Source organism: Stegodyphus dumicola, chromosome X2 (assembly GCF_044657685.1).
Source record: "Stegodyphus dumicola isolate Sdum_Otavi_A_Nest chromosome X2, ASM4465768v1".
Lineage (NCBI taxonomy): Eukaryota > Metazoa > Arthropoda > Arachnida > Araneae > Eresidae > Stegodyphus > Stegodyphus dumicola.
In genome coordinates, this window is record NC_140781.1 from 157,162,663 (window position 1) to 157,188,117 (window position 25,455).

Here is a 25,455-nt window from a genome sequence, read left to right on the forward strand (position 1 = left end):
AGCTAATATCTTACTCGCTCTGTGTACGTTTTAACCGTGAGCATAGTGAATGTTCTGATCTGACACTTCAGTAATTCGTTTCGTTTTCAGGGTTCAAGAGTTACCTCTGCTGAGAGCTGCGTTCTTAAAACACGTAATAAAATGCCTTTATGGATTAAACCAGTTAAATTCCTGTATTCATTCATTCTGCCAAATTTCTCACAGATGACTTACAGTATTAATAAAGTTGATTTCGTACGCAAATCCACGCCATAAAATTCTAAAGAGAAATGAAATATTTCTATTGACTGTTCTTGCAATTAAAGCAGCTTAAGAAGGATAGCAATTGCTATTAAGATACAGATACGTTATTGCAAACAAGTCGAAAACACATACGATAAGAGGAAAGGAAAAGTAATTGCGGACCAGTCAAACAGGAAGCTCTTATCCTAATAATCATCTGAAATTTTCAAAGCTTGAAAATTCCAGCAAACGCGATTCACTAAAGCATAGCAGGTTGAGGGAAACGTGCTTTATTTTCTACTTTAAATTATTTTAGGTAATTTTAATAGACGAGGGCGTTTTGTACGAATTTGTTCCCACACAATTACCTTTCGCTCTGTAAAAGTTACTTCCACTATACTCATAAGTCACACCCGTGCCACTAATTGCGAGTTGTATAATTAAAATGTTCAGCCAAATCACGTTTTTCCTTATCATGCGCTCATTATAATAGTGGTCATCCTGGGTCTCCTCCCATGTACACTAGGAAAGATTGCCTCATCCCCACCTATTGTTGCAAATATGCGTGTCCATTATAATTACATTCTAAAAACACGTGGGTTGGAAATTATAGTGTTAACTTTATCCTTTATGGCCCCCTATCTCTGTATGTTTACTCGTAAAAGGATGATAATTTATTTGTCGTCTTTTCAAAGCCAAGGCTGGAGGCAAGCTGCTTTACGAGGTTGTAATGTTTCTTCGCAATGGCAACTGGGCTAAAGAAAATCGATGGATTTCCCGCTTTTTATCATATAAAATAGTTAAGTGAAAGAAGAGATAATTTTTATAGGGCAGAAACTTAAACCAGCTTATACACTTTTTAATTTGCATTTCCCCCCCCCTCTTCTTTCTCAGTCACTTACGATTTGATTAAGATTGATTTGACATTTTGATACAATTGCTGCACATTTTGTTGAATAGATATGAATTTTGGTATAAATTTTTATTATTTCTGAGCTCGAAAACAAGTAATTTGAATCCTTCTTATTTTGGGCTTATATATCCTTTCATTTCTACTATGAAAATCAATTTCCAATAATTGTAAGCCACAGCAAGAAACATTTTGAACAAATTGTAGGTGTTTGCTTCTGAAACCAATAAAAATTCTATGATTTTATAAAATCAAACCGAACCTTCGAAACATAAAAATGTGCTTCTGCAAAATTTTTACTTTTTCTATTGCTCTACTATTACTTATTTGTATTTCCATCTGGCATTGATTTTACTCTATAGTTACTGATATTTACCAAGAAAAGTTTGCTTTAAAGTATTCCTTATCAGATATTTCTACTTAAGTATTTATTTAGATAACGTTTTTATATAATTCCATATTAAGCAATGCAAACCTACTTAACTAATGGTGCCATTTTAAGCTAAATATAACAAACAAAAAGATAAGTAAACTTTAATACTGTATAAAATGCACACTACAAAACTAAGCAATTTTCGGCGCCATATAAAGCATACAGTATAAAAAGAAGCAATTTTTGATACCGTATTAGATACATAAAAGGAAATTCGAAGAAAAGGTGGCTGATATCTTTATTTCCTTAAATAGCGATGCTAGTTGCGTGCTTTCGATTACAGTATTTCCTAACAGAAAGCGAGAATTTAATGAAAACAGTTTAATAATTTGGGTGAGAGAACTTATTTGTGCATACAAAAATCTTTTTATATGGTCCCAGAGTACAACTTTCAGTTGGTAAAGTACTCTTTGTTTTAAATAAATTTGAAAGTAGAGCTTTAAAGTGCTCGTGGAGATATCCTAGAACGATTTTAGTGATTTATGTAATTTTTCAATGCCCGATCGAAATTCAACGTATTGCGATGAGAATTAAAAAAGTAAATAAATACCGTATATTCTGGATTATAACGCGCACCTGTAATTTCAAACTACATTTTAAAATTTTCATTTATATTCGCCATATAACGCGTACCCTTTTCGTTACGAAGAAACCTGAAAGCTACATGTTCAGTGCTGTTATTTCTTTAAGTCGTTTATTGGAGGATTTTTCGCAAGTTTTCGAACAATGGTATACTGAATTGACAAGTGAACTTGAGGGAGTAAATAATTCTGCAGATAGGCTGGGTTGTATTTAATGTAGGTGTGCACAAGAATGTTATTCTAGATTTTCGAGAAAAGGAGAGAATAATTTGGGAAACGCATGTACTTCTCGAATAAATTCGGGAAATTAAGAGTCAGATATCTTCTCTTTCTGTAGTCATTTGAAGCCGTGATATTGAAGTCAACCCCGAAGGCAGTATTAAATCGCATTTGCTTTAGCTGAAATACAGTTGATCAATTTAGCAGTAAATATGGTTCCTGCTAAACAAACGACAGTGCTGGTTTCAAGTGTCAGTCATCCAATTTTGCAAAGGAAAATGGAAATCGTGCTACAGCAAGGATGTTTGGTATTGGTGAAAGCTCCATACCTGAGTGGAAGAAAAATGATATCGCAGTGATTAATATGACAAAGAATGAATGTGCTTTGGAAAAAGAAGTAACGAAATGGCCTATCCTAGAACGAAAGTGTTGCGAACTGAGTCCTAGAAAACAGCCAGAATCGCTAGTAAGAACATTTAGGTACACGTTGAAATCAAATTTGTGTATGCTCATCTTTTTCTTATTTTAAAACCTATCATTTTTATATCCGACGTACAACGCGCACCCGTAAATTTCGATCTCATTTTCTGTATTAAAAGTGCACATTATACGTTGGAATAAATAATATCATTTTAGCAGTCAACAGTCATTTTAGTGTCCCTGAAAAGCAAAATAGCACTCTTTATTATATTTGTAGCTGACCGTACATTAATAACATAAACCTCTGTTAATTTTGCTCGTAAGCAGAAGAATCTTTTCCCACTCGCAGTGCTGACACTTCTTTCATAAATTTCTCTATCTGCAGTTTGAGAAACTTTATTGTTCAGAGTACATTCTAATATCAATATTTAAAGAAATATAGCTTAGAGTTGCCTTTTCCAAACACCCCGCGTAACAACGTGCAGTAATAACTTCCCTGCAGCTTAAAATTTCTAACCCTATATTTTATTAGATATAATTAACAGAAAAAAAATGAAGAATTATTTTGCAGTTTTAGTTCTCATCTATTTAAATTGATGCATTATTAATAAAAATTAAATGATTCAGTGAGTTGGTTGCTTGGTTAATCGATCCCAGCAAATCTCGAGAAGGGTATTTTGCCTTAGAAGGGATGCCCGTATAGAGTCCTTTCTAAAGTAAACTGGTTTGTATCCATGTTATGCACAGAGGAAAATATAAAAACACATGTACACGACTCATTCGCTGGTAAATGACTCCAGAACGAGCTACTAATGTTTAGCTGTATTGTCAGATCCACAAATACGATTCAGGGGAAAAAATGGTTGCATAAAAAATTGCTGCAACAAAACACTGCAGTTCTTTTCCTTTAGTTATAGTAGGCAGTAAAACTTTACGACATGAAGCAAACTATCCTATTTTATAGAAAATTCACGAAATGTTGAAATAACAGCAGACAAAATCCTAATATATCAAAAATATCAAAAGAAATCCTTTTATTTCTTTACTTTTCGGCGTAGGACTAAATCATTTTTATCATTAAGATATAATGTCTCAAGCATAATAAATGTCTCAAAGTAATAGCAATGGAAAAATTTCTACACTTTAACATTCATTTTGGCTAGTTACTACAGTACAAATGTCGATAAATGTCAATATTTGTAAATTTAATAGATATCATCTTGAAATTTAAGCCCATAAAACAGCCTCAATTTTTAAATTCATAAAACAGAAAACTAAAGTAATTTATAATAATATAAGGTTACAGAACTCGAGGGGTATCCTTTCCAGGTTTACGATCATTTCGGTAAAATAGCTTCTCGTAAATGAAAGTAGTCTTCTAGTTCAATATATCGAAGAAAAAGAATGAGCTATAAATATAGCACTCATAAATATAAATCCTCATATTTTTTAGGCATAAGGACAGTTTTTGCAGTGCAACACATGTATCTTCAAAAAACAGGCAGCACAGTAAAATCAGCAGAAATTGATGACTCATTAAATTTCATTGACGCAAATATGCCTAATAAATGCAATTCATGACACAAATATATCCCATAAATGCGATTCGTTTCAAAATAACTGCAATTAGTCTTAGAAATCTTTCTTTGAGGATGTTTCTCATTGTATCTTTCTGAAACAAAGGGTAATAATTTAAATTATGGCAATTTGTTTTTATTTATTCACTTTTTTTTTTTTGGCCACGGCAAATATGCATGCACTCGTTTTTTAGTTCACCAATTAGTGGTGTAGTTAGTGCTTTGACCTGCCATTAAGCAGGTGCTGTGTTCAAATCGTTGTAGATATTCGAAATAGAATAGAATTCAGATTTTGCAATATACACCGATTCATATTGATATATGCTGCAAATCTAATTGGATATTGGTACGTATAAAATGGTCTAAGAATGGCATGTCAAATTTTCGCTGTTTTATATTACTGAGTTTATTTTTTTGTTTTAATTTGCAATCTGCATCCTTTGACCTACTGTCCGTAATTTTTAATACAATTTACATAAAAATCTTTATCAGTAGTAATGATGATTGTGACAAGCAAATTTATTAGATCTTATTTTCACAGGTGCAAACAAACATTATATTACTGATTTTTTTAAATAAAAATAACCATAATAATATTTTTCCTTCGGATATCTGATTATCATACCAGAAAATCATTATGTTCCGCAGGAATCTGTCTCAATAATTGATCCTGGAAACGGCCGGGAAGATAAACTGATTGTTAATATATTTGATTTAAGTTTACTATATTTTGGGGGACTCAAGTTATACCGAACTTAGAATTCAACCGAACTTAGAATAAACTTCTCAAAGGATTTTGCTCTCTGTAAAACAAATATAGTTTTTCTTAGAGAGACAATTCTTACCTTAGCGAAGACAATTCTGCCTTTAGGCAGGTAGTTCTCGAAAGCTGTTTACCTAAGAAGTGCCAAGACTGCACCGTTTAATTAATCAACTTTCTCATTAGAAATTTTTGTACTGCGACATAATTTACGATTTGGGCTTATGAGATTATGGTAAAGTATGCTAGGGCTATCAGCTTAATGGAAAGGAGGCCTTCGTAGAGAACTTTCTAAGGGAAACTAACTCGTATTCACAAGAGCAAATACACCGAAACGTGCATGCAGCGAGCCATTTCTCTAGGTTCTGAACTCCGGCCGAGGCAGTTTTCCTTAGAAGGTTCTCTATAAATGTATTTCTCCCCTACAGCCCTCGTATACATTGGCATATTCAGATAATCTAGCCTAACCTAAGCTGGATTGAACTACCAAGCTGGGTTGAATTAAATTTAGTGGCCTTTAATCCTTCGCCACAAATGAACCCAGAGTAATTTAGAAATGCGTGCTCAAACAAAATATAAAGGCACTGAAAGGTTTTAATAAAAGGAGTCGTACAAATAATTATCTTTCAAAAGTGCGAATCTCATTCCTACTTAGATGACAACAAAAATCAGCATAGTGATGGAAATAAAAGTAATGAAAGATAGGAATGTAAGTCATTATTTAAATTTTGAAAAATTACCTCGGTGAATTTCTTTGGTGCATAATGGTAAAATAGAGGAGCAAAATAAGGATGTTTTGAGAAAAGTAAATGTGAAAATTAATTAAGATAAATACTAGAACACAAAGGGAAATGATTACTACATGTAAACCGCGTAAGCTGATTTTTATTCAGTTCCGAACAAAAATTAATTGCATGCACCTTGGAAGAGCAGTTCTGGTTTCTTGTAACGTATAGCGCAAATTAGAATCAGCTATATACATTTCACAAACGGAAACAGAATGAGACAGAAATAGGAATGTATATGATGTGGGATAAGACTTTATTCGCCCTCATAAAATGATTTACAACAAGCGGCACCAAAAGAAAAAAAAATAGTATTCACTGTCACAAAAAGAATGATAACATCATTGATACATTGCTGAAACTTTTATCTTCAAATTTTTAGTATAATGCATAAAATATAGCGAGAGTTATTTTATGGGTATCGTGACACGCATAGTTAAACAAACCAGACGCTGTAACAATCTGTGTTTCAAAGTGTTGAAAAATAAGTATATTGTTTTTTTAACGACGCAAATAACTTCGTAAGAAAAATCAAGCCCATTCCCCCCCCTTCTCTCTTTCTTTTTTCTTTTTTTGGGAGGGATACAGAAGTTGGTATCAAAATATATTAAATGTATATTGTTGGCGATATTTTATTTAATATTTGTCACCGAAAGACGATTTAAATGAGAAACTTGAAAATGCAAGTAATAGTCACTTATGTTGAAGTAAGTAATAGTCAGAAGCAGCATTATGCAAAAAGTCATAATAAAATAAAAGTAAAGTTATTGAAACTAAGAACTACATATGAGAGCGGAATTATCATACACAAGTCTCAGTTTAATTTGTGTAGGGTAATTTCACATTAATGAAATATATCATACCAATGAAGCTTTCTTATTTCACTCTAATCCAATGAAAATGAAAAAAATGAGACTGGAAGAAGCTTTAGTAACAATTCAAAGTGACCATATAAATTAAATGCAATACAGCATCCAAAATAAAATCGATTACACATGTCCTTGGATATAACTGGATGACGATAAAGCCGTCTTAGCACAAAATGTAATTTTAAAACTCTTTAACATAAAGGTGAAAGAAAGGTATCTACACTGTGTTGAAGTTCTTACATGATATATTAGAGATATGCAGCCAGGAAGAGTGAGAATCAGCTATGCTCTCGCCGGGCTTCGAACTCTGGATGTTCGGACTGCTCATCGGATGCACTACCAGTTACACCGTACAGGGAAAGGCTACAAGATATCTTTATCTTGTATCCTTAAAATATATCCTTATCTTGTTTCCTTGCAAGATATCTTGCTAAATTTCGAGATTGGTATGCGTTCCATAAGTTGCCTAGCTGAAGCTAAGCCTATTACTAACCCGAAACCAAGGTATGGATTGAAACACTGTTTAATCCAACAACGGTAGAGCAATAAAACCAGTGACAAGTGGTTAAAATCATGACGAATGGGCTGGCAGTATAGGAGTTTTCGAGGTTTTCTCCACGTGTAATGCGAGTATAAACCGATTTCCCTTACAAAGTCGGCCCCATCAACTGCCGAATCTTTAATACTAGAAATTCGACTCGGGTTTGATCACAGGTAAACGGATTGCCTACATAGTTCATTTTCATGGATTTCTCCATCTTTAACGTTAATACGATCCAGTTTCCATTAAAAGTCCTCAATGAAGGGCACTCCTTCCTAAGCAAAAAGCCCTAGTGTACCTTGCCCGTATTCAAGTAACCCTTAAAAGTTCTTAACGAAGGCATCCCGCCAGACAGGTAGTCAACGCGTGCTTAACTATAATCTAAATAATCGACATCGGCGTAAAGCTTGACTGTATATGCGTGTCTCCCTCCAGATCATGGGTGTAAAATCAGTCTACTTTTTATGGTGTAGCTAGCTGAAATACCACTCCGTTTTGTCGTTCCTGGATGAATTGGATCCGAGCAAGTGTCCGATATGCGAGTATAACTAATGTAAAGAAGATTCAAATACTACAAAACATAATACTTCGACAAGCGGCGAACTGTCGATGGTTCATTAGAAACACGGCAGTTCTCCAGGAGCTTGAGATTCCAACGATTTATGCTTACTTTGCTCTCCTTTCTGAAAAATTTTACAATAATATACCTAATGTCAACAATAGCACCATTCCAGTGCTCATTTATGACTACAATACTATAAGAAATAGAAAACGACCGCTTGCGGTCCTCAGGTACCTTGAATAGTAATTATCCTCTTAACTTTTGTATTCACCCAACTGTCACAATTTAAATATATCTGTACACCTTCTTATACTGATTTTTTTTTTTTGTTGTTGTTTTTTCGTGTTGTTGTCTTTGCTGTAAATATCTAGCCTGTACATATTGTATATAATTTTATTTTTTACTTCCCACTATGTTTTATATTTAATGTTATTTTATGCTAACTACTATTGCTATGACTACTATACACATGAGGACTCTCTCGTATTCAGTGAGATTTAGGCATTTTTTCTTGTTTTCTCTCCATGCCATTTGCTTTATACATGCGCACTTACCTTCGTCACGGCCTGCACTGCAGGGGTATTTTCCGTTGGAACTCTGTTATTGTACTCTCCCAGCTCATCACTGTTCTGAACTTTTATTTGCTTCAATCTGTTTCATAAACTGTTCAAAATTTCAAGAAATCGAAAGTAGGAAGCATTATGCCGGGATAGCGAATTAACGCGGGGACTCGTTTTTGCGAAACTCTTCGAGTTTGCCTGAGCCGACTATTGGGAGGAGGATAATGTTCAACAATTATCTTATACTTAATGAAGATTAGATAATCGATGTTAACAAAATCTATGCGTGACATTGATCAAAACTAAATTTGAACAAATTTAAATTTTCAATTCCATAAAGCTTTATGTTCTAAATTTAGAAATTTGTTCATTTTATTGAGCACAGGACTGAATATGCTCTCACAATTAAAAATGTAATATTCAATTGGCTCTGACAGAAAAGAAAAGAATCCGAACAAATTTAATCATGGAGCATTAGCATAAAAGAATTAAACTAGAGTATCTTTAATTACAAAGAACTTTATTTCTCATTCTGTTACGCAAAATTTTAATTATCATAAAAATGTTGCAATATAAATGACACCACAGATGCTACCATATGCACAAAAAAAATGCTGCCACAAATGATAGCAATCAACTAAAACGTGACATTGCTGAATTATATGTACTTTTAAATTACTCGAAATTGGTTTAATCTCTCAGAATAAAATGTAAACAAAAACAAACACACACACACACACAAAAAAAAAAAAAAAAAAAAAAAAAAAAAAAATAGTTGACTGTTAACATATACCTGTTGCATGTTTGATGTTGAATAGTTTCAAATGAGAGTTAAAATAAAGTGCATTCGAATTAATTTGAAATCCGTAATCAGAGTAATTATGTGAAGCTATATGCTGCTGTTTATGAACCGCATATTACCATTAAGAACCCATGCAAAACCGGAATTGTAAAACTTTTCTAACTGTATAAAAAGCTTCATGCTGGCTTCCGGGAGTAGGTTTCCAGGTGAACTTCGGGTAGCTGCACTTAATTATTCCTTTTAAAGCTTTCACGTATGTAATGGGAAAATGACTTCACGACATGCCACAAATTGTTTTTCAGTGAAAGAAGTGGTGATTCGCTTTACTCGAACCTAGAGTGTGCTTCTTGTTTTGTCAGCTGCCAAAGTCATACGCATTATCATTCCATGAATAAATTTGTTCAACTTTAGGGCATTACTGTTTTAAAACAAACAGACTTGAAGGAAGAGGATAACTATTTTTAATATCAGCGTACGCGTGTTACTGAAACAATTCTTCGTTTGAAAATTTAAGAATGAATCAAATTTTTCTTCGCTAAATATATATTAACTAAGTCTTATTTTGTATTTAGTTTGTACAATCTCGAATTTTAGTTTTCAGTTTAGTTTGCAAAGCAATTCTCGAATTTTAGTTAGCGGATTGTTGCAAATATAATTTGCGCACATCTATGATGCATGCACAAAACCAAATAAAGATCAGGAATAATGGACTATGAAGTAAGATTAAACCTAATTCATAGTTAAAAGAGAAAGCATGCTTTATCTTTAAATATAGTGAACAAGCTTAATTTAGTGACTTGTCTTTGTAAAGAAAATTACTAAAGCATAGTATTTATGGCAGATTGTAAAAGGCAGAAAAAGCTGCATGCCCATGAAATGTAAAGACATAAAATGCTGCTGTGCTGTAATATTATAAATTAGTATCATCTGATTTTTTTTTTTTTTTTTTTTTTTTTTTTTTTTGCAAACGATAATTAAACAAAATGTCAGGACCTTTTCACAGGGCATTAGCCAACAATGTATAAAACTGTAAAGCAGCAAAAGCACGAAATGATGGAGTTACAGAGCGCTATGTACGTCATGTCTAGGACAGCCTTATCTGCTGGCGCCTGTTAAACTTCGGATTACAATTTAACCTCTCAGAAAAGAGATTCAAATTAACAATTTTAAGAAAAGATCATAGCAATTTTTAGCCTTTCTTTTTGAATAAAAGTAGTATCTTCTTTTACCGATTCACAAAACTAAATCTTTACTTAAAATTAACTAAGAAAATTAAAATTACAGAAACAATTAAAGAACATAAGTTTAAAAACTCAGGCGCGTATTTTCTCTTTTCGTTCTTCCCATTTGAAATGATACCATTAAAAAATTGTCAAAGATAAATAAAAGATCTTATGCATCATCGATTAGCAATAATGTGCTCTCATTTCCTGATCTTTATTTGCAAAGGATAGGATTTAATCACAAACTGAAAACAACAATACTACTTCGTGATGTTAATAAGAAAAAAAAAGTGGTATTAGAGTACTTTGCTTAATCGAATATGGTAAAGAATACGAGGACAATCTGTCTAAGGAGAGGTCTTTTTAAGGAAAAGGTAAAGACTTTCAAACGAAAAATCGTTCATGCTGATGTTGCACATGGAGAAACCCAAGATAATGTCCATTTATTTTTAATATTTTAGTTTGCCTACGATGGTCACAGAAACGATAAAAATGAATTCCATATGAACGCTTTTATTACATCTTCCAAGTATAAAATATATGGATTACTTAAATTACAGCAAATCACACAAGACTTTCTGCCTAGACGGAGAGATGCCTTCGTGGAGGAATTTTTCGCGAAAATTGCGCGTATTCGCTTTACACATGGGGACTACGAAAGGTCCTATGCAGCCAGCCCGTTCGCGAGCATTGAGATGAGATCGAAGTACGAACGTTAAGCGATTTTACCACTCAGCCGTTAGTGCGCTCCATTCCAGTGTAAAAAGACTGACTATATGGTGAGACATTCTTCTACGCTACTATGTTGATTCCGTACTGGCATAACTAGTTGAACTCTGTGATTTGTCTACCTTCAACAGCGGAAAGAGCAAACACGATATTCCAATGTTAATTAAGTGGATTACTATGTACATAACACATATACATGCATATATATATTATATACCAGTAGGAATACCTTTACGTATATTAATGTGCTAGTTAATGCTGCTCTATTAATTTATTTTTGTAAAATAAAAGATAACAGGTGTATTATACGTACTTCTGTTTTGTCATCTAACTGTCATATTTTATTTTCTTTGTTGCATTATGTAGGTTACCTTCTTTGCAAATGGGCTGCATGCATCTAAAATTTTATTACATAAACTACCGCAAGAAGGAACATGCAAATACTTAGAAGAAAAGGATATAATTTACATCTACGTAAGAGAGAAGCATTTTTTTTTTTCTGTCTTGCCTTTGGCAAACAGGTGATGAAACATTTACAACCCTTTCAAGAGAACTTAAGAGAAAAAAAATTCATTAACGTCTTATACGATTAGGCATTGCAGGCTCCATTTAGAGTGATCGCCAAATACGGTCGATAAACTATCAATGGTGGTAGTCTTTCGAAGCCACGAGTAATAAAAAATGGGAGGTGATTCGCTTAATAAGATTGAGAGAATCTATTGTGAACGTTACAAAAAAAACTTCACAACCGATAAATTGCAATACGAGTTCGATTCACAACCTATACAAACATTAAACTGCTGTAAAAATTAAGCTACCGATAAGAAAAAAGTAACCCAAAATGAGCCATTAAAAGGAAGGTTTATAACTTCTTCTGAAGAAATTGGTTACCTAAACTCAGTTTATTGGCCTTGGTGAAACACATTAAGTCAGTTGAGGGCTTTTTATTTGCCAAATTTACTCAATGTATTTTTCCGCTTGGTGACCGACGGACAAGTGTCATAATCTTGCAACGAACCATCAGCAGATGCTTATTACAGAAAATGGATAATGATTTGCTCCATTTATACATTTCGAATTTAATGTGGCACTTGATAAGCAGACATTAAATAATGTATACCTTTTCATTAAGTAGGCACTTTTTGTGATCCATTAATCTGAATGGCGGATAACAATTTCAGCGATCTGTTCCCCCTTCCCGAGAGACATTAGGTAAAATTATATACTATAGGTGCTAATGAAGAGAAAAGTTGTTAAGGTCCGGCCTTAGTCTCCTAAATGTAATACCTCCTTAAGTTTCCTCGCGCTTACTAGCCTTAAGCTGTGACGAGCGAGTTATGGCCTCTGCGGAACTTAAGTACCAAATAAATGACCAAATAAAGGAACAATAACTAAAATATTAATTGATGGACTAATAACCACTTTGTTATACTATACTTAAAATAATTATAACTCAAAATTCTGCACCTTGCAGATAAATACTAATTTACAGATCTGATGATAATTTAAACCGTTTTTCGGTTTTCTACTCTGAAGGGACTACCTGCTGGCTGATTCTCACCTGTTGCAATATATAAAATTAAAATTCACTTGAAGATACTTTGTCAGGAATCCCATTTACGAAAACTTTGCTCAAACCTTAGTCTGATGTTTTGTTGCACAAGTGGCCAAGTAACCGATACGACACTCAAAAGAGCAGTTATTCAATAACTCAACTCAGATTTGTGATACTATTAGTTTTTATATTTTCGGTTATAGTTATAACAACAAATAGAAAACGAACACTTGGTAAACAGAAAGAGGAAGGCAAAACTTCAAAAGAAATTACCCAAAGATATACTAAGACTTATCATTATTGGATATGTTTCTGATCCTTTAATAGGAATACTGAATTAATAATTTTGTCCACGTATAAAGGTCATTAAATAGATATATTATTGGTACGCAGAAATGTGTTAAATCTATACACTAATGGACATGTGCCTAATCTTCTCACAGAGAAATCAATCTAAATTATTTGCCCTTGTAAATAAAATTCATTGACCTTACATGTGAAATCTGATAATTTTCCCTCAAAATTTCAGTGTTTCTTGCTACCATAGACTTTTTATCTCAAATTACACAAATACAGATTCTGATTTATCATTCCTTCGTTTGATCTGCTAGCTTAAGTAACTTCAGAGGTCAGCAAAGCATTTTAATTTCAATATACTTTTTTTTTTTTCATTCGGTATTCTTAACTTCGTAATATTATTATCGCTGCAGTCTCTGTTCAGTTTTCAATTTAAGAGTAGCAACAAGTCCAGTATTATCTTAAACTTTTCCTGGAAATAAAGTTTCAGATGATCTTGTTAATATGTTCTAAAACGAAATTTTGGTACTTCCTTGATATTTCGGCCCCTGCTATTCACACAGCGCCAAGAATTTCGATAAATCGCCAACATAAGTCGCAAATGATCGCCAAATGCCCGGCAGTCTTAACTATGGTAACTTAAGTCCGCTCGCTACGAGAAGAGTTGCGAGTAGATCCCCATTGTATTTCTAACCGCACTTTCTGTCCTTTTTGTAAAAATTTTAATAATTTTTTTCGAATGAATTCGTTGCTGCATTTTTTATTATTAAAGGCAAAGAAAGCGAGAAGTATTTGTAAGTTCTTAAATTTTTCTTTATTAAGACTTGATGATAATATTGCAGCGTTCAAATAACGGGGACTGTGATAATAAGGATTTAGTTTGGTTTATTAAGTTAATTAAAGTACATTCAGTTTATTTGATCTTTCAGACTTAATATCCATTAATAATAATGTATTTATAAGGATATAAAAATCTTCATTCCATTCATGAAAAATCGTTAGTAGAAGACACAACTTCTGCAAATGAAGAGGATTTTAAATAAATAATGCAGAGGCCTTTTATTGAAGACTAGTCCTTTAATTTTTGGAGACATTCTCACAAGAAACACAAATTTAATTGACGTCAACATAATTCAGTCTTTTAGACGTATAACTTAAAGAAAGGCTGTAAATAAGATGGAAAATAATAAAAATTGTAACAAATGTAAGTTCGCAAGATCCTGAGAAATTATCTTTATTGCGAAAGTTTCTGGGTTAGAAATGTAAGTTTTTTACACAGAAACGCACACTGCAGAATTACGGAAAGTACATTGTTTCTCAGCGACTGAATTAATACGTTCTGTGTAAGCTGCGATGACTGATTTTTCAGGAACTATAGAATCAGCCAAACTTTATGCAGGTACTGCTCATTGTTACTATACCGTATTAATCCCTTTTACTGTCTTTAAAGATGGGTAACTCGGAGAGGATATGAAAAGGAATTTACATAAGTGGTGTGATAGGTTACCTCTTTGGAGGTCATCGCCTGGAGAAAATGCGTCGTACCCGGATGGTACGGAGGCACGAGGGCAGCCAGCGTGGGTACAGGGAAGGGCCGACTTTCAGCGGTGACGTCACGCTAAAATGAAAAGAAAAACCGCAAATCAGAACCACACACCTTCACTGATAAACAATTATAACACCATTCATTCAATTCATTCTTAACCACAGTATCTTACCATATAAAAGCAAGATGTACTTTTTAATTTTGCAAAATGGATATAGTTTCTCATATTTTCATACTCTAATAAAACGATTATTAGTATTGCGCAGTATGCTTTGCAACAATTACCATATTTTATGAAAATAACAAATTTTACAACCCACCTAATTAAACCAATTTTTTTTCAAACTAAAGACTAATTTTGAATTACGAAGAAAAGCCTACTCAGTATGCTACAATGCTAATCTATATTCACTGATTTAACCAATTCAGCAATTAACCAATGTTAATTTTAGTAATTCTCATAAATGTCTTCTCCCCTTTTTGAAAGGAGAATTTTCAAAATTTTGAAGGAAAATCTAAAATCATGAATTTAAGTATTAATTCATTTGATTTCATTGAGATATATTAACATTCCGAAAATAATGCTTGAATGCGATTTCTTCTAATGTTAGTGTAAGCAGTTTTTGATACTTACAGCAAAATGAAATTCTGGTTCCCTTCAAATGTTAATTTTTTACATTTGAAAGTATTAAGTTATAAACATAACTTGACAGATATTGCAATAAGATATACATTAAATCATTCCACAAAACACACATAAGATATTTATAGAAATAGCTTATAGGATACTAAATATCCTACTTAAGCATATATATTTAAATAAGAGTAATTAATTAAAAATACTTGACATTATATATATATATATATATATATGAGAAATAAAAATAAAAATCTATAGAAATCATTATGGATTGAAAACCTTCATTAAACCACTTTTTTGTTTTTTCGTTTTTTACAAGAATTTGATTTTTATCTTTGAAATGGATTCCACGTAACAAGATACATTATCTCAAAAGAAAGAATGTAAAATATGATGATCGCTTAAACATCGCGTAAACATATTTGAGCATGCGAACGTGCATGCTCAAGATATAAATACACATCTATCTATGGGGAAATTAGGTTTTTACATGACAGCATGTATTGTGCACAAGCTGTTCGAACCAAGTCAAGGATTTCTTAAGCAGCAATTCGTTTTCATCATGTCACAAAGTATGCAGGATATTTTATGGCAGAAAATCGTCGACTGGTAGAAGCTTGTAAGTGGATTATATGTAAGGTCACACAGAAGCAGTGAAACGGTCTACGTGGAGAGGATTAACTGTCACCCAAAATGTGTTTTCAAAATCTTTGAAAGCAATTTTACAGAGTTTAAGTCGATGATTGTAATGTTTTTATACAATGACCGCTACTTCTCAAGCTGACAAGCACTTTTCTAACTTCAAAGTTTTCAAAGAGATGGATAGACAGCTCTCTACAGAGTTCTCAGTGCCCTCGAATGCGATGATTTAAAAGCGCAGCTTTTTCAGAATTACGAAAATGTTATACTTAGGACTATTAATGCATGTTCGCTCTGTTATAATCTTCACAATAACTTCTTAACCTGGAGTAGTTGTTATCGACCTAGTGCCAGCGTACAGTTGGCTAATAATCTCTTCACTGATAAACCATGATTGATTTTTTTATACGAATTTTCATCTATGATTGGCTATACAAAACAAATACTCAGTTCAGCCATTAATGTTTCAGAAAATGATATCATTATACTGTTTCGGTTGGCTTTTCAGCTACTCATATGTTTTATTCGATTGAGGCAAAACACGTGAGAGCAATCTGCCTAAAAGGAAAGATACATTAGTGGAAGACTTTTTTTAAAGAAACCGACTCGTATTCACATTAGATGCGCTGAAAACTATGAAAATAACATGCAGTCAGAACTTTTACCAATGTTTTATCCGTTCGGCCGTTAGTAAGACTTCATTGATTTAAAAATGAGATCTCTGAACTTCTTCAGAAGACTTCCGCTGAAGACTGCGATAAGGCTCTTTCATTAAAAGAGTTTACTTAAGAGACTACCTGATCTTTTCACCTATTCTTTGTTATGAATACGTCAAAATCTCAGTCGTTCAGCCGCATCCTCGAACTTTCACATCTGGAGCATATGTGTACTCGTCCAACGAACTGTTTCAGGCATGTGCATCCTAGGCATTGTGTTACTGACAGTTCCAACAATGGGGGCTTTTCGACGGCCCAAGTAGATCGACCACCCCACAGTCAGTTAAAAGAAAGTGTCTATCTGATTTTGTTAAAACTGATGATATTGGCGGAAAACAAAGCAACCGATCAAATCTTTGGTTTTATTTATGTAATTAATTACGGCAAAGCACACTAGGGCTATCTGCCTAAGGGGAGGGATGCCTTCGTGGAGGACTTTCTAAGGGAACTGGCTCGTATACACGTAACACATGGGGAAAACCACGAAAACGTCCATGTAGCCAGCCCGTTCGCGGGATTCGAACTTCGGATCGAACTACCAGTGTTCAGCGACTCGGCCGCTGGTGGGCTCTCAAATCTTTGGAACATAATTATTACACGCAGCGCGCTTTAGAGAGTGGAAAAGACGTTCTTTACCAGCACACTTCATAAGTTAAAAACCTATTTTTCAATTTTCTTTTCTAGAACATAAACTACAACAAGTTGAATTCTATAAAGATATAATTCGGCAGAATTTTCCTTTTCCTTTTCCTGCTTTCTCAAATAAGCAATCATAATAATTTATAGCTTATTGCCTATTACTCATTTTGATTAAAAATATATTTATTATTTCACTGAATTATAAACAAGGCTATAATACTATTCCAATAAAAAGTTCGCCGTATTAACATTTCTCCCCCCCGAAGGGTTTTTACTTTTTATTTTTAATACGAGCATCAGCATGCATAATACTGCAAAGTAAATTATGTAAGAAGAATAAGAAATTAAGCTTCCTAATAGATTAAAAATTAACTCGGCATGAAAAATTAAGTAAAAAATACGTTGACCCTCATTATCAAAATATTGATTTTAGAAAAATTAATTTTATTCTGTATACCAGTAATTAACTCGGACAGCCATGAAACACAAATGGAACACCCACAATATTAACTAAATACCTTGTTAAAATAAAAGAAAAACACGTAACCATGTGATATGACATGAAACGTCGTCGTTAACATAATAATTTTTGACATTGGTGAAAAATTAACTTAAATTTAAATAAGCTTTGAACGGCCTTTTCTACTTAGAGACATTTATAATAATCGATGTGACAAGCTTAACGCTATCAGAAACAAGGTCATTTTCTTGGCTATCGATTGCATTTATAACATATGCGAACCGCGTTGTGGCGATTCGTTACGATTAAGTGGTTTTGGATAAGCACCTCAACTTACCTCTTTTATTTTTTCTTTAAACGGGTTTCGGCACGAGACTAGAGAAAACTTATTAGATTTTATGCAATTACTTATTAGATTTACGCCCAGTAGTCACTAGAACAACTTAGGATTCACGGTTATCTAAACGAAGTGTATGTAGTTTGCGTCCCTTTTGATAGACCACGAACAAAAGAAAACATTTTTTCAAATAATGCTTAGAGAAGATGACGATATTATTGAAATATTTTCCGTTCGTGACAAAATGAAACTTCCAAATAAATAGTAAATATCCCGCTTTAACTGAAAGGCACATTACCGAATGAGTATCAACACAAACATACATACACAGTTAATACTGAAGATTTTACTTCGTTATAATGGTATACGACAAAGCACAAAGCATGAGAGGAATATCACTTTAAGGGAAGAAATGCTTTCGTGGAGGACTTTCGAAGTAAAATTGTTTCGTATTCATGTTTCACATGGGAAAATCCTGGAAATCCTGCATGCCACTAGCCCGTTCGCAGGAATCCGAACCCGGGTCGAATTAAGAGCGATCAGCAATCTAATGCTCAAATTGTTCAGATCGTATGAACGAGAAATGACAATATGTTTCGAAATATTGCATTAAAAGAATCGCGAAACAAGACACACGAAAATAACCCTGCGTGAAACAAGGACTGAGTTTGTAACGATCAAACAAATTTCAAAATCTTCTAAATATACTTTTAAATAATTTTACATAACTTTTATGTTTTACTTATCGAATAGTAGATTCGATATCCAAAGAACAGTTTTCATTTGCTTTACTTTATAAAAATACTTAGTTGCTTATCACGTAAGGTATATCGCGAAACTTCTCTCTAACAAATATTTGTCATTTATGCAGTTCCATACATGTATTTCTCGTCCTTAGTACATTGCCATCAATTTTTTGCATCTACAAATCAAATGGGAATACAGAAATTCGCGTCTGTGTATGTAAATTTTAAATCATTTAGTATCATTCTAATCATTAATTTTCCTTCTTTTAATTAATATACCTTTAATGTATTCACCTGTTTAGTAGACGATGCAATAAATGTTTATAAATGTATTCATATATATATAATGTACCATCAGAATATGCTAACATAATGTAATTATAAATGTACCAGCATAAAAATATTTTTAATTGCTTGGAGTTACGTAGAATATTCGTGTATTTCCACGAACACTTCCGTCTCCCGCTTTACTTTTCTTTCATATTTTTGCATATCTTTTCATAAAATAAGATTTTCGAGAAAAGAAAATTGACATTAATAGCATCATCGCGTCTGCAGAGAGGCATGGCGTTCAACTTCAGCGAATAATGTTTTGACGTTCAAACTTACGTAATATCATTAAAAAAGAATTCCCATTGCCACGTCCAAGAAACAAATTAAATTAAATACACGTTTAAACCGTACATTCTGTAAATATAGCGAGAGGTATGCAATACTTTTTGTTTAGTGGAACAGACAATCATAATTTAGAACGTAACTGAGCAAGTTCGGTTTGAAAGTTCATTATAATCTTGGTCAACAAAAAATTCAAACAAAACTTATGATGTAATAGCATCTAAAAAGAAGTACCGCTTGAAAATCAAACATACCATTAAAAAACCTTCAAGCCGTGGATGCCAAGCGTGCCTTTTACTGAAATAGATTTCGTTAGTATAACTTGCAGAGGAACTCAGGTGTAAATTTTAAATGCTTTTGAAATTTGTCGAGAGAAAGCGCTTTGTCAGAGATTACGTACATCAACGAAATCAAGCACACAGATTAGACACTTTTCATTTAAGAGCACTACCAGATTTAGTAACAGTCACAGAAGCATGTCCATTTGCAAAAGGTTCCTCTGGAACCTCTGCGATCTCTAAAAGATAGTTCCAAAAAGCTAGTTCTAGGTCAGCATGACTCTATAAAAGCATTTAGCTTTACCTGTGATCTTTTATACGATAAAGAGTTGCGATAGCAGACCTACTCGTCCAAATTACGAAAGAAGGTAAAATAAAAAAAGAAATTAAACCCATCATTCACAGAGGACAATAAGAGTGCGCCTCTTTTATTCGCGAGCTTTCTTCGGTCCTCGCTGTTGAAGTTACAGCTACCGAAACACACTTGCATAAAACAAGAATTGTCTGTCGCATTTTGCGAAACTATACTCGATGATATTAAAAGAGCTGTTGCATCGTTGAGGGTGTTCTGTAGGTCAACATTTCCCGAATCTTTTCATCAAAAATAATGACCATTTTCTTTCTTTTATAGGTGATAGCTGTCTTAATGGTATTGAAGTATTTGAACTGCTTAAAAGATTCTGTTTATGCGTGATTGATAATAGTATCTGTAGAATGCTATCGAAAAATTTCACTCTATCTGAAAATATATTATGGATTTTTAAAAATTACAAAACAACAGCATAGATTATTGTGAAGAGAAGTTTATAGGCTGAAATTGAGTCCAGCCTAGTTCTGTATTGCTTAAAATACCAGTGCTTGATTCATTTTAAAATTAGTACTTTTATTTTAACGCTGAATGACTATTTTAATAATATTTAATTGCTGCTGATAACGAACTTGAAGACCCACCGAAAAATGCCGACGTATATTGCGGATTTGAAGAAAATATTTATGGATGGATTACCAGACTTAGAAAACTGCGAAAATGTCTTATATTCGATAAGAAATTAAGAGATATGAGAAGTTTTTTCAATAATATAATTGTACATAATAGTTGTATGTCAAAAAATTTAAGCTAATAAAAATTTGGTAAGCTAGGAAAAATTACACTTACTGATAACTGGAAGGAACTCTAAATATGGAACGCACTCTAAAATGACGCTGAGAATAGCAGATTCTTCGATACGTTGTTACTCTTTGAGAAGTTTTTCTGACACTGAAAACTGTGAACTTAGTATATGTAATAAAAATTCTAAGAAGACATATATCAAACATAGTCGTTAGAAAAGCTATACTGAGTTTTATGTACCCATATCATTAAATCATTTGCACCACGCGAATCATTAGAGGGCCATCTGTTTTGAGTCACTTGAACATAAAAACAAACGCAAGATCTTCGTATGGAAGATATGGAAATCTCATTTTAAAAAGCCTGTCTCCTTCTGATCAGTAATCAGCAATGGAATAGTTCCGCAGTTAAATTTTATTTGTACTCCAACAAAAGTTTGACATTATACATCCGACAACTCAATTATCAGAAATTCGTACCTCGTTAGATAAAATGATTGTCTGACCAATGTAATAATTATTGAAAAAGCCAAATTAAAATAAGCTGAAATGTGCTGTGCAAAGAAGAACGTGCTTTTTCAAGATGCTTGCCTGTGCGGCTTAAATTTGAGATTTGGAGCTATGGTGAAAGTTGCCAACATTTTTCAGCTTCGGTTGTTTAGGAATAATTATCTTAAGGAACCATTCTTAATTGCATTTAATAGCACAACAATAGTGTTTTATAAGACTCCTGCTTCATATAACCAAGGACTATTGACATTTACATGAGATTTGAATGGTGCATCTGTGTACCACCAAATGAGATGGCTTTTGACCTCGTTGGTTAAACCAAAGAGGATTTATTGCCATCTCAGGTGAAAGAGCAATTACTGCCTTAAACAATTCCGGGCCGGGCTAACAGATTAGACGGCATTTAAAAGTGAAATGTTTACAAAATTAAAATTGGGCTCGGGTTGATGTTAGTAGTACTCTTCGTATTCCAGCACTGTAGCGTAATTTACAGAACTGACGAAGAGCAGCAAGTAATACTCGTACACTTTCTATGGCAAGTAAAGAATGAAGGGGCAGTGGTTACTAAACTTGGTCTTATAATGTGGTATGTGAAATGCTGTATCCCCAAATCTAGACGTTAGTAATATGCTATAAAACTGGATTGTGTTTAGCGCTCTCACGTCGTTAGGTATTTGAAAATTTTTGTTTATTGCTGGAGCGTAATGAGTCGTATTTAAGCTCGGGTTGCGTGAAGGAATCGAAATGTAAAAAGAAATATTTCATCTAGATAATCCTACTTCTGGTAACGTGTTAAAGTACAACAGCAATGTGACGTAAAAATTTATTCTAATACATACAGTTAATTCTAATACATCTAGCAAATGTTTACACAATATAAGTGAACATTAAATCTTTCCCCAAAAGTAATACATTTTGCAGCCATATAATTTAACACTAAACTACAAAAAATGTAAAAAATTCCCTTAGTCAAGATCTAGTAAAACAAAATTTACTATACAGGATCTTTAATATACATGATATAGTAATCTTATTTTTAAAAGCAGTACATAAGAAAAAGAGGTATTTTTATTGTTCTATGTGATTAATTAGTTTTCTCGTCTTTAACGCTTAAACGATTTTTCCTCTACCATTCAGTCTGAATTGTATGCAATTTATATTTTAAAATATTATTCTGCTTGCTATACTTTTACATTAGAATACATGGGAATTTGCTCTAGAGTTAAAAACAAAAGTGATAATTAAAAATATATATGGCCAAAATAAAAATTTAGAACTAAACGAATTAACTTGCTTTATTTAAAAATATTTCTTTGCCTATCAGATTAATAAAGCAGAGAATGTAAATCGTACTCAAAGTTTATGTAACTTCGTGAACAAGTTTATCAGGGTATGCAGTTAGTAAACAATTAATCAAAATTTTGACTTCATGCATCTATCACAAATCACACGAGCTCGTTTCTAGAACAGCCTTTCTTGACAAGCAAAAACAAAATTTCAGTAACATCCTTCTTGATGAATGACTATTCCTTTCGAAACCAGAAAATAGTTACATAGCATCTTTTTAAAGCCGAACAACAGAGCTTCACTAAATTAGTCAATAATTTCTTTACTTTATTTTTAACTAGCAATTCCCGACTCTTTTTTGCTATAAGTGCTAAAATTTCTAAAGGATCAGACGTTATTTTCTTGAAGTTGAAATTATTTCTCTTTATTTAGTAGCAGCTAATGGATTTCCTTCCCTTTGAATTGGTGTTATTTTAGCAAATCTTTTCATCCCCTTGAGACAGTAAATTTTTACTTATTGTGAGCTACGAAAAAAAACATGAATATATTTCCTTCTGTGATCGTTTTTAAGTGTTCCTGTCGTTCTTGATATACATTTCTTTTTCAATGCTAGTCTAATAAGATGGCATGCGTCATTATTCCGCATGATTGAATATCAGTAGTACAGAGGAAGAACACTGTAGTGACTGTAGTGACTAGGTGCAGAACTCTCACAAAGGAAAACAAAATTCTATTCTTGCGGAAAATTACTTAATGAAAAGGGTATTGAAAATTACATGCTCTTTTTAAATAGATGAAAAAAAGCAGGTAATAAATTTTTAAATGGTTTATGAAACTATCTCTAAAAAATTAGAGAAATTAGAAGTATTAGGATACCTCGATTAAAATCTGAAAGTTAATGAACCGCAAGTACCATTTACTTTAACAGCAATATTATTACAGTGAATTTTTCCTGACATTCAACGTAAAGGGAATCTCTTTTATAATTTTTTTCCCTACTTATTTGTACTTAATTTTTTTAAATATTCGTTTTTACGTAATTAGGTGCACTTAAGTAACTATATAAATTTCTGTAAAATTTATATAAATTAATGAAAAAATGCACTAATTATATGAACTTAATGAAGAGTGCGTCCATGAAATTACTAAGCAATTATTTCATTTCACTTTACATTAACATAATACGTTTATAAATTTTTAATGTTGATTAGTTGCATATCGGCAAAATAAAAAATCTGAAATAAAGTTTCTGGTTAAAATTTCATTTTTATCTGATTGCTTCATTGTTACAGGCATGTATACTATGGAGAGTGGACTCAGCACTTTTAACAACCCACCATTTGCATTAAAACCACCAGCGTTTCAATCAGGTGAGCTCAAACTTTAAAATATAGTTAATAAGTATTTTTTTTTAAGTTTCGAATGTGATACTCGCAATATAACAAAACTGAGTCTCAGAACGAACGTAAATTTCATTTTGTAAAAAGTGTATTCATGAGGTTAATGCTAAGATAAACATATTATACTCTTAAAGTTTTTAAGACAGAAATTACACAGCCTTGCAGCTGCAGATTTAAAGACTTGAGCATTTTCAGTTGTGTTAAAAATACGGTTTAATTTCAAAAGATAAATTTCCTACTTTTTTGTCCTATTTTTACCACATTTTTATCCTACCATGAGCCTAACTTATTTTATTACTGATAATTTTTTAAGTGAAAACTTGAAATTTACCTTTAATTTTCTCGAAATTCTTCACTAGAAATACAATATACTTAACATTCTTTATTTGTAAAAATGAAAATGATTTTCTTTTACTATATGACAACATTTTGATGCTTTAGAAAGAAAGTCTGTAACTGAAATTAATAACAGCTGCAGTCAGCTGTTATTAATTTCTGTTAGGAAATATATTAGTGTTAGGAAACATATTTTAACAAATTAAAAAAAACTAATTTCTGTTATAAAAGCGTTAAACAATTTCATTGACTGAACTTAGCAATTTTTTGTTTCAGTCTCCACTAGTTAGAATAGCATTCTATGATTCGTTGTTGATCAGAAACTTATAATCATCATAACAATGTATAATGTACACTAGAAGAGAAATTCTTCATCTTTAATGCAAGAATGCGAACAAGAAATTATTATGTAACTGACAATAATTGAATTTTAGCTAATAAGTGCTTTACATTTAGGAAACCGAAGCAAAAATCGCAGTAGCAATGAATGTTGCAAAAGTTATTCTGCATACCTATATTGCAAACGTAACTAAAGAAACATTAATTTCATGGAATTAACTATTAGTCCAGAAATAACATTTAGAAATCTGTTCCTAAAATATAAACTTTAAATAAGCCGTATTCATAAAAAATATGCAACTACTCTCTTTAAAATAAGACAATAATTTACTAAGCACATTTATTATTTATAAAAGCAAAGAATGAAATGCATTATTTAAATTTTAGGAAGTAGGTTCCCTTTTTATGAGTACCATTTGTTAAGAACGAATTAACATAAGTAAGCTCCAAAGCCAGTAATAATTAATTAAGAATTTGGGTAAGAACTCAAACAAGTTCCTAAGCATTCATTGGAGAAAAATTATATTTCAAGAAAAAGATTTTATGTGAACGAGGTTTAAGAGGCAAAATATTTGCGAAAAAATATTTTCTAAAAATGTTACGAGGTCACGTGTATTACACAATCATGAAAAGATGGATAACTGAATAAATTAAGACCCATAAATGCAAAAATAGAAAGAAAACAGGAAATATATAAATACATTCCCTTTTTCGAAGAGTTTGAGTTTTAAATAAATCTGACAGGAGTGTCGATTCATATTAAATGAAGCGATTGAATACTTAATTCTGTATGCGCGATATAATTCTAGCTG

The 25,455-nt window shown here is 32.5% G+C and overlaps 1 protein-coding gene across 7 annotated transcripts in view; it reads right to left on the bottom strand.

The window, feature by feature from the left end:
* The window catches only part of LOC118188762 (uncharacterized), an 819,948-nt gene that overhangs the window by 208,363 nt on the left and 586,130 nt on the right, over nt 1-25,455 (bottom strand). For 6 of the 7 annotated variants that reach the window (XM_085809659.1, XM_085809661.1, XM_085809660.1 and 3 more), the window contains one exon: nt 14,553-14,663. The exons of the other annotated variant lie outside the window; for it this stretch is intronic. In XM_085809659.1, coding sequence (XP_085665785.1) covers nt 14,553-14,567 — 15 coding nt within the window. In that variant the 5' untranslated portion in view covers nt 14,568-14,663. The remainder of the gene's footprint in view (nt 1-14,552; nt 14,664-25,455) is intronic. 7 annotated transcript variants of the gene reach the window in all.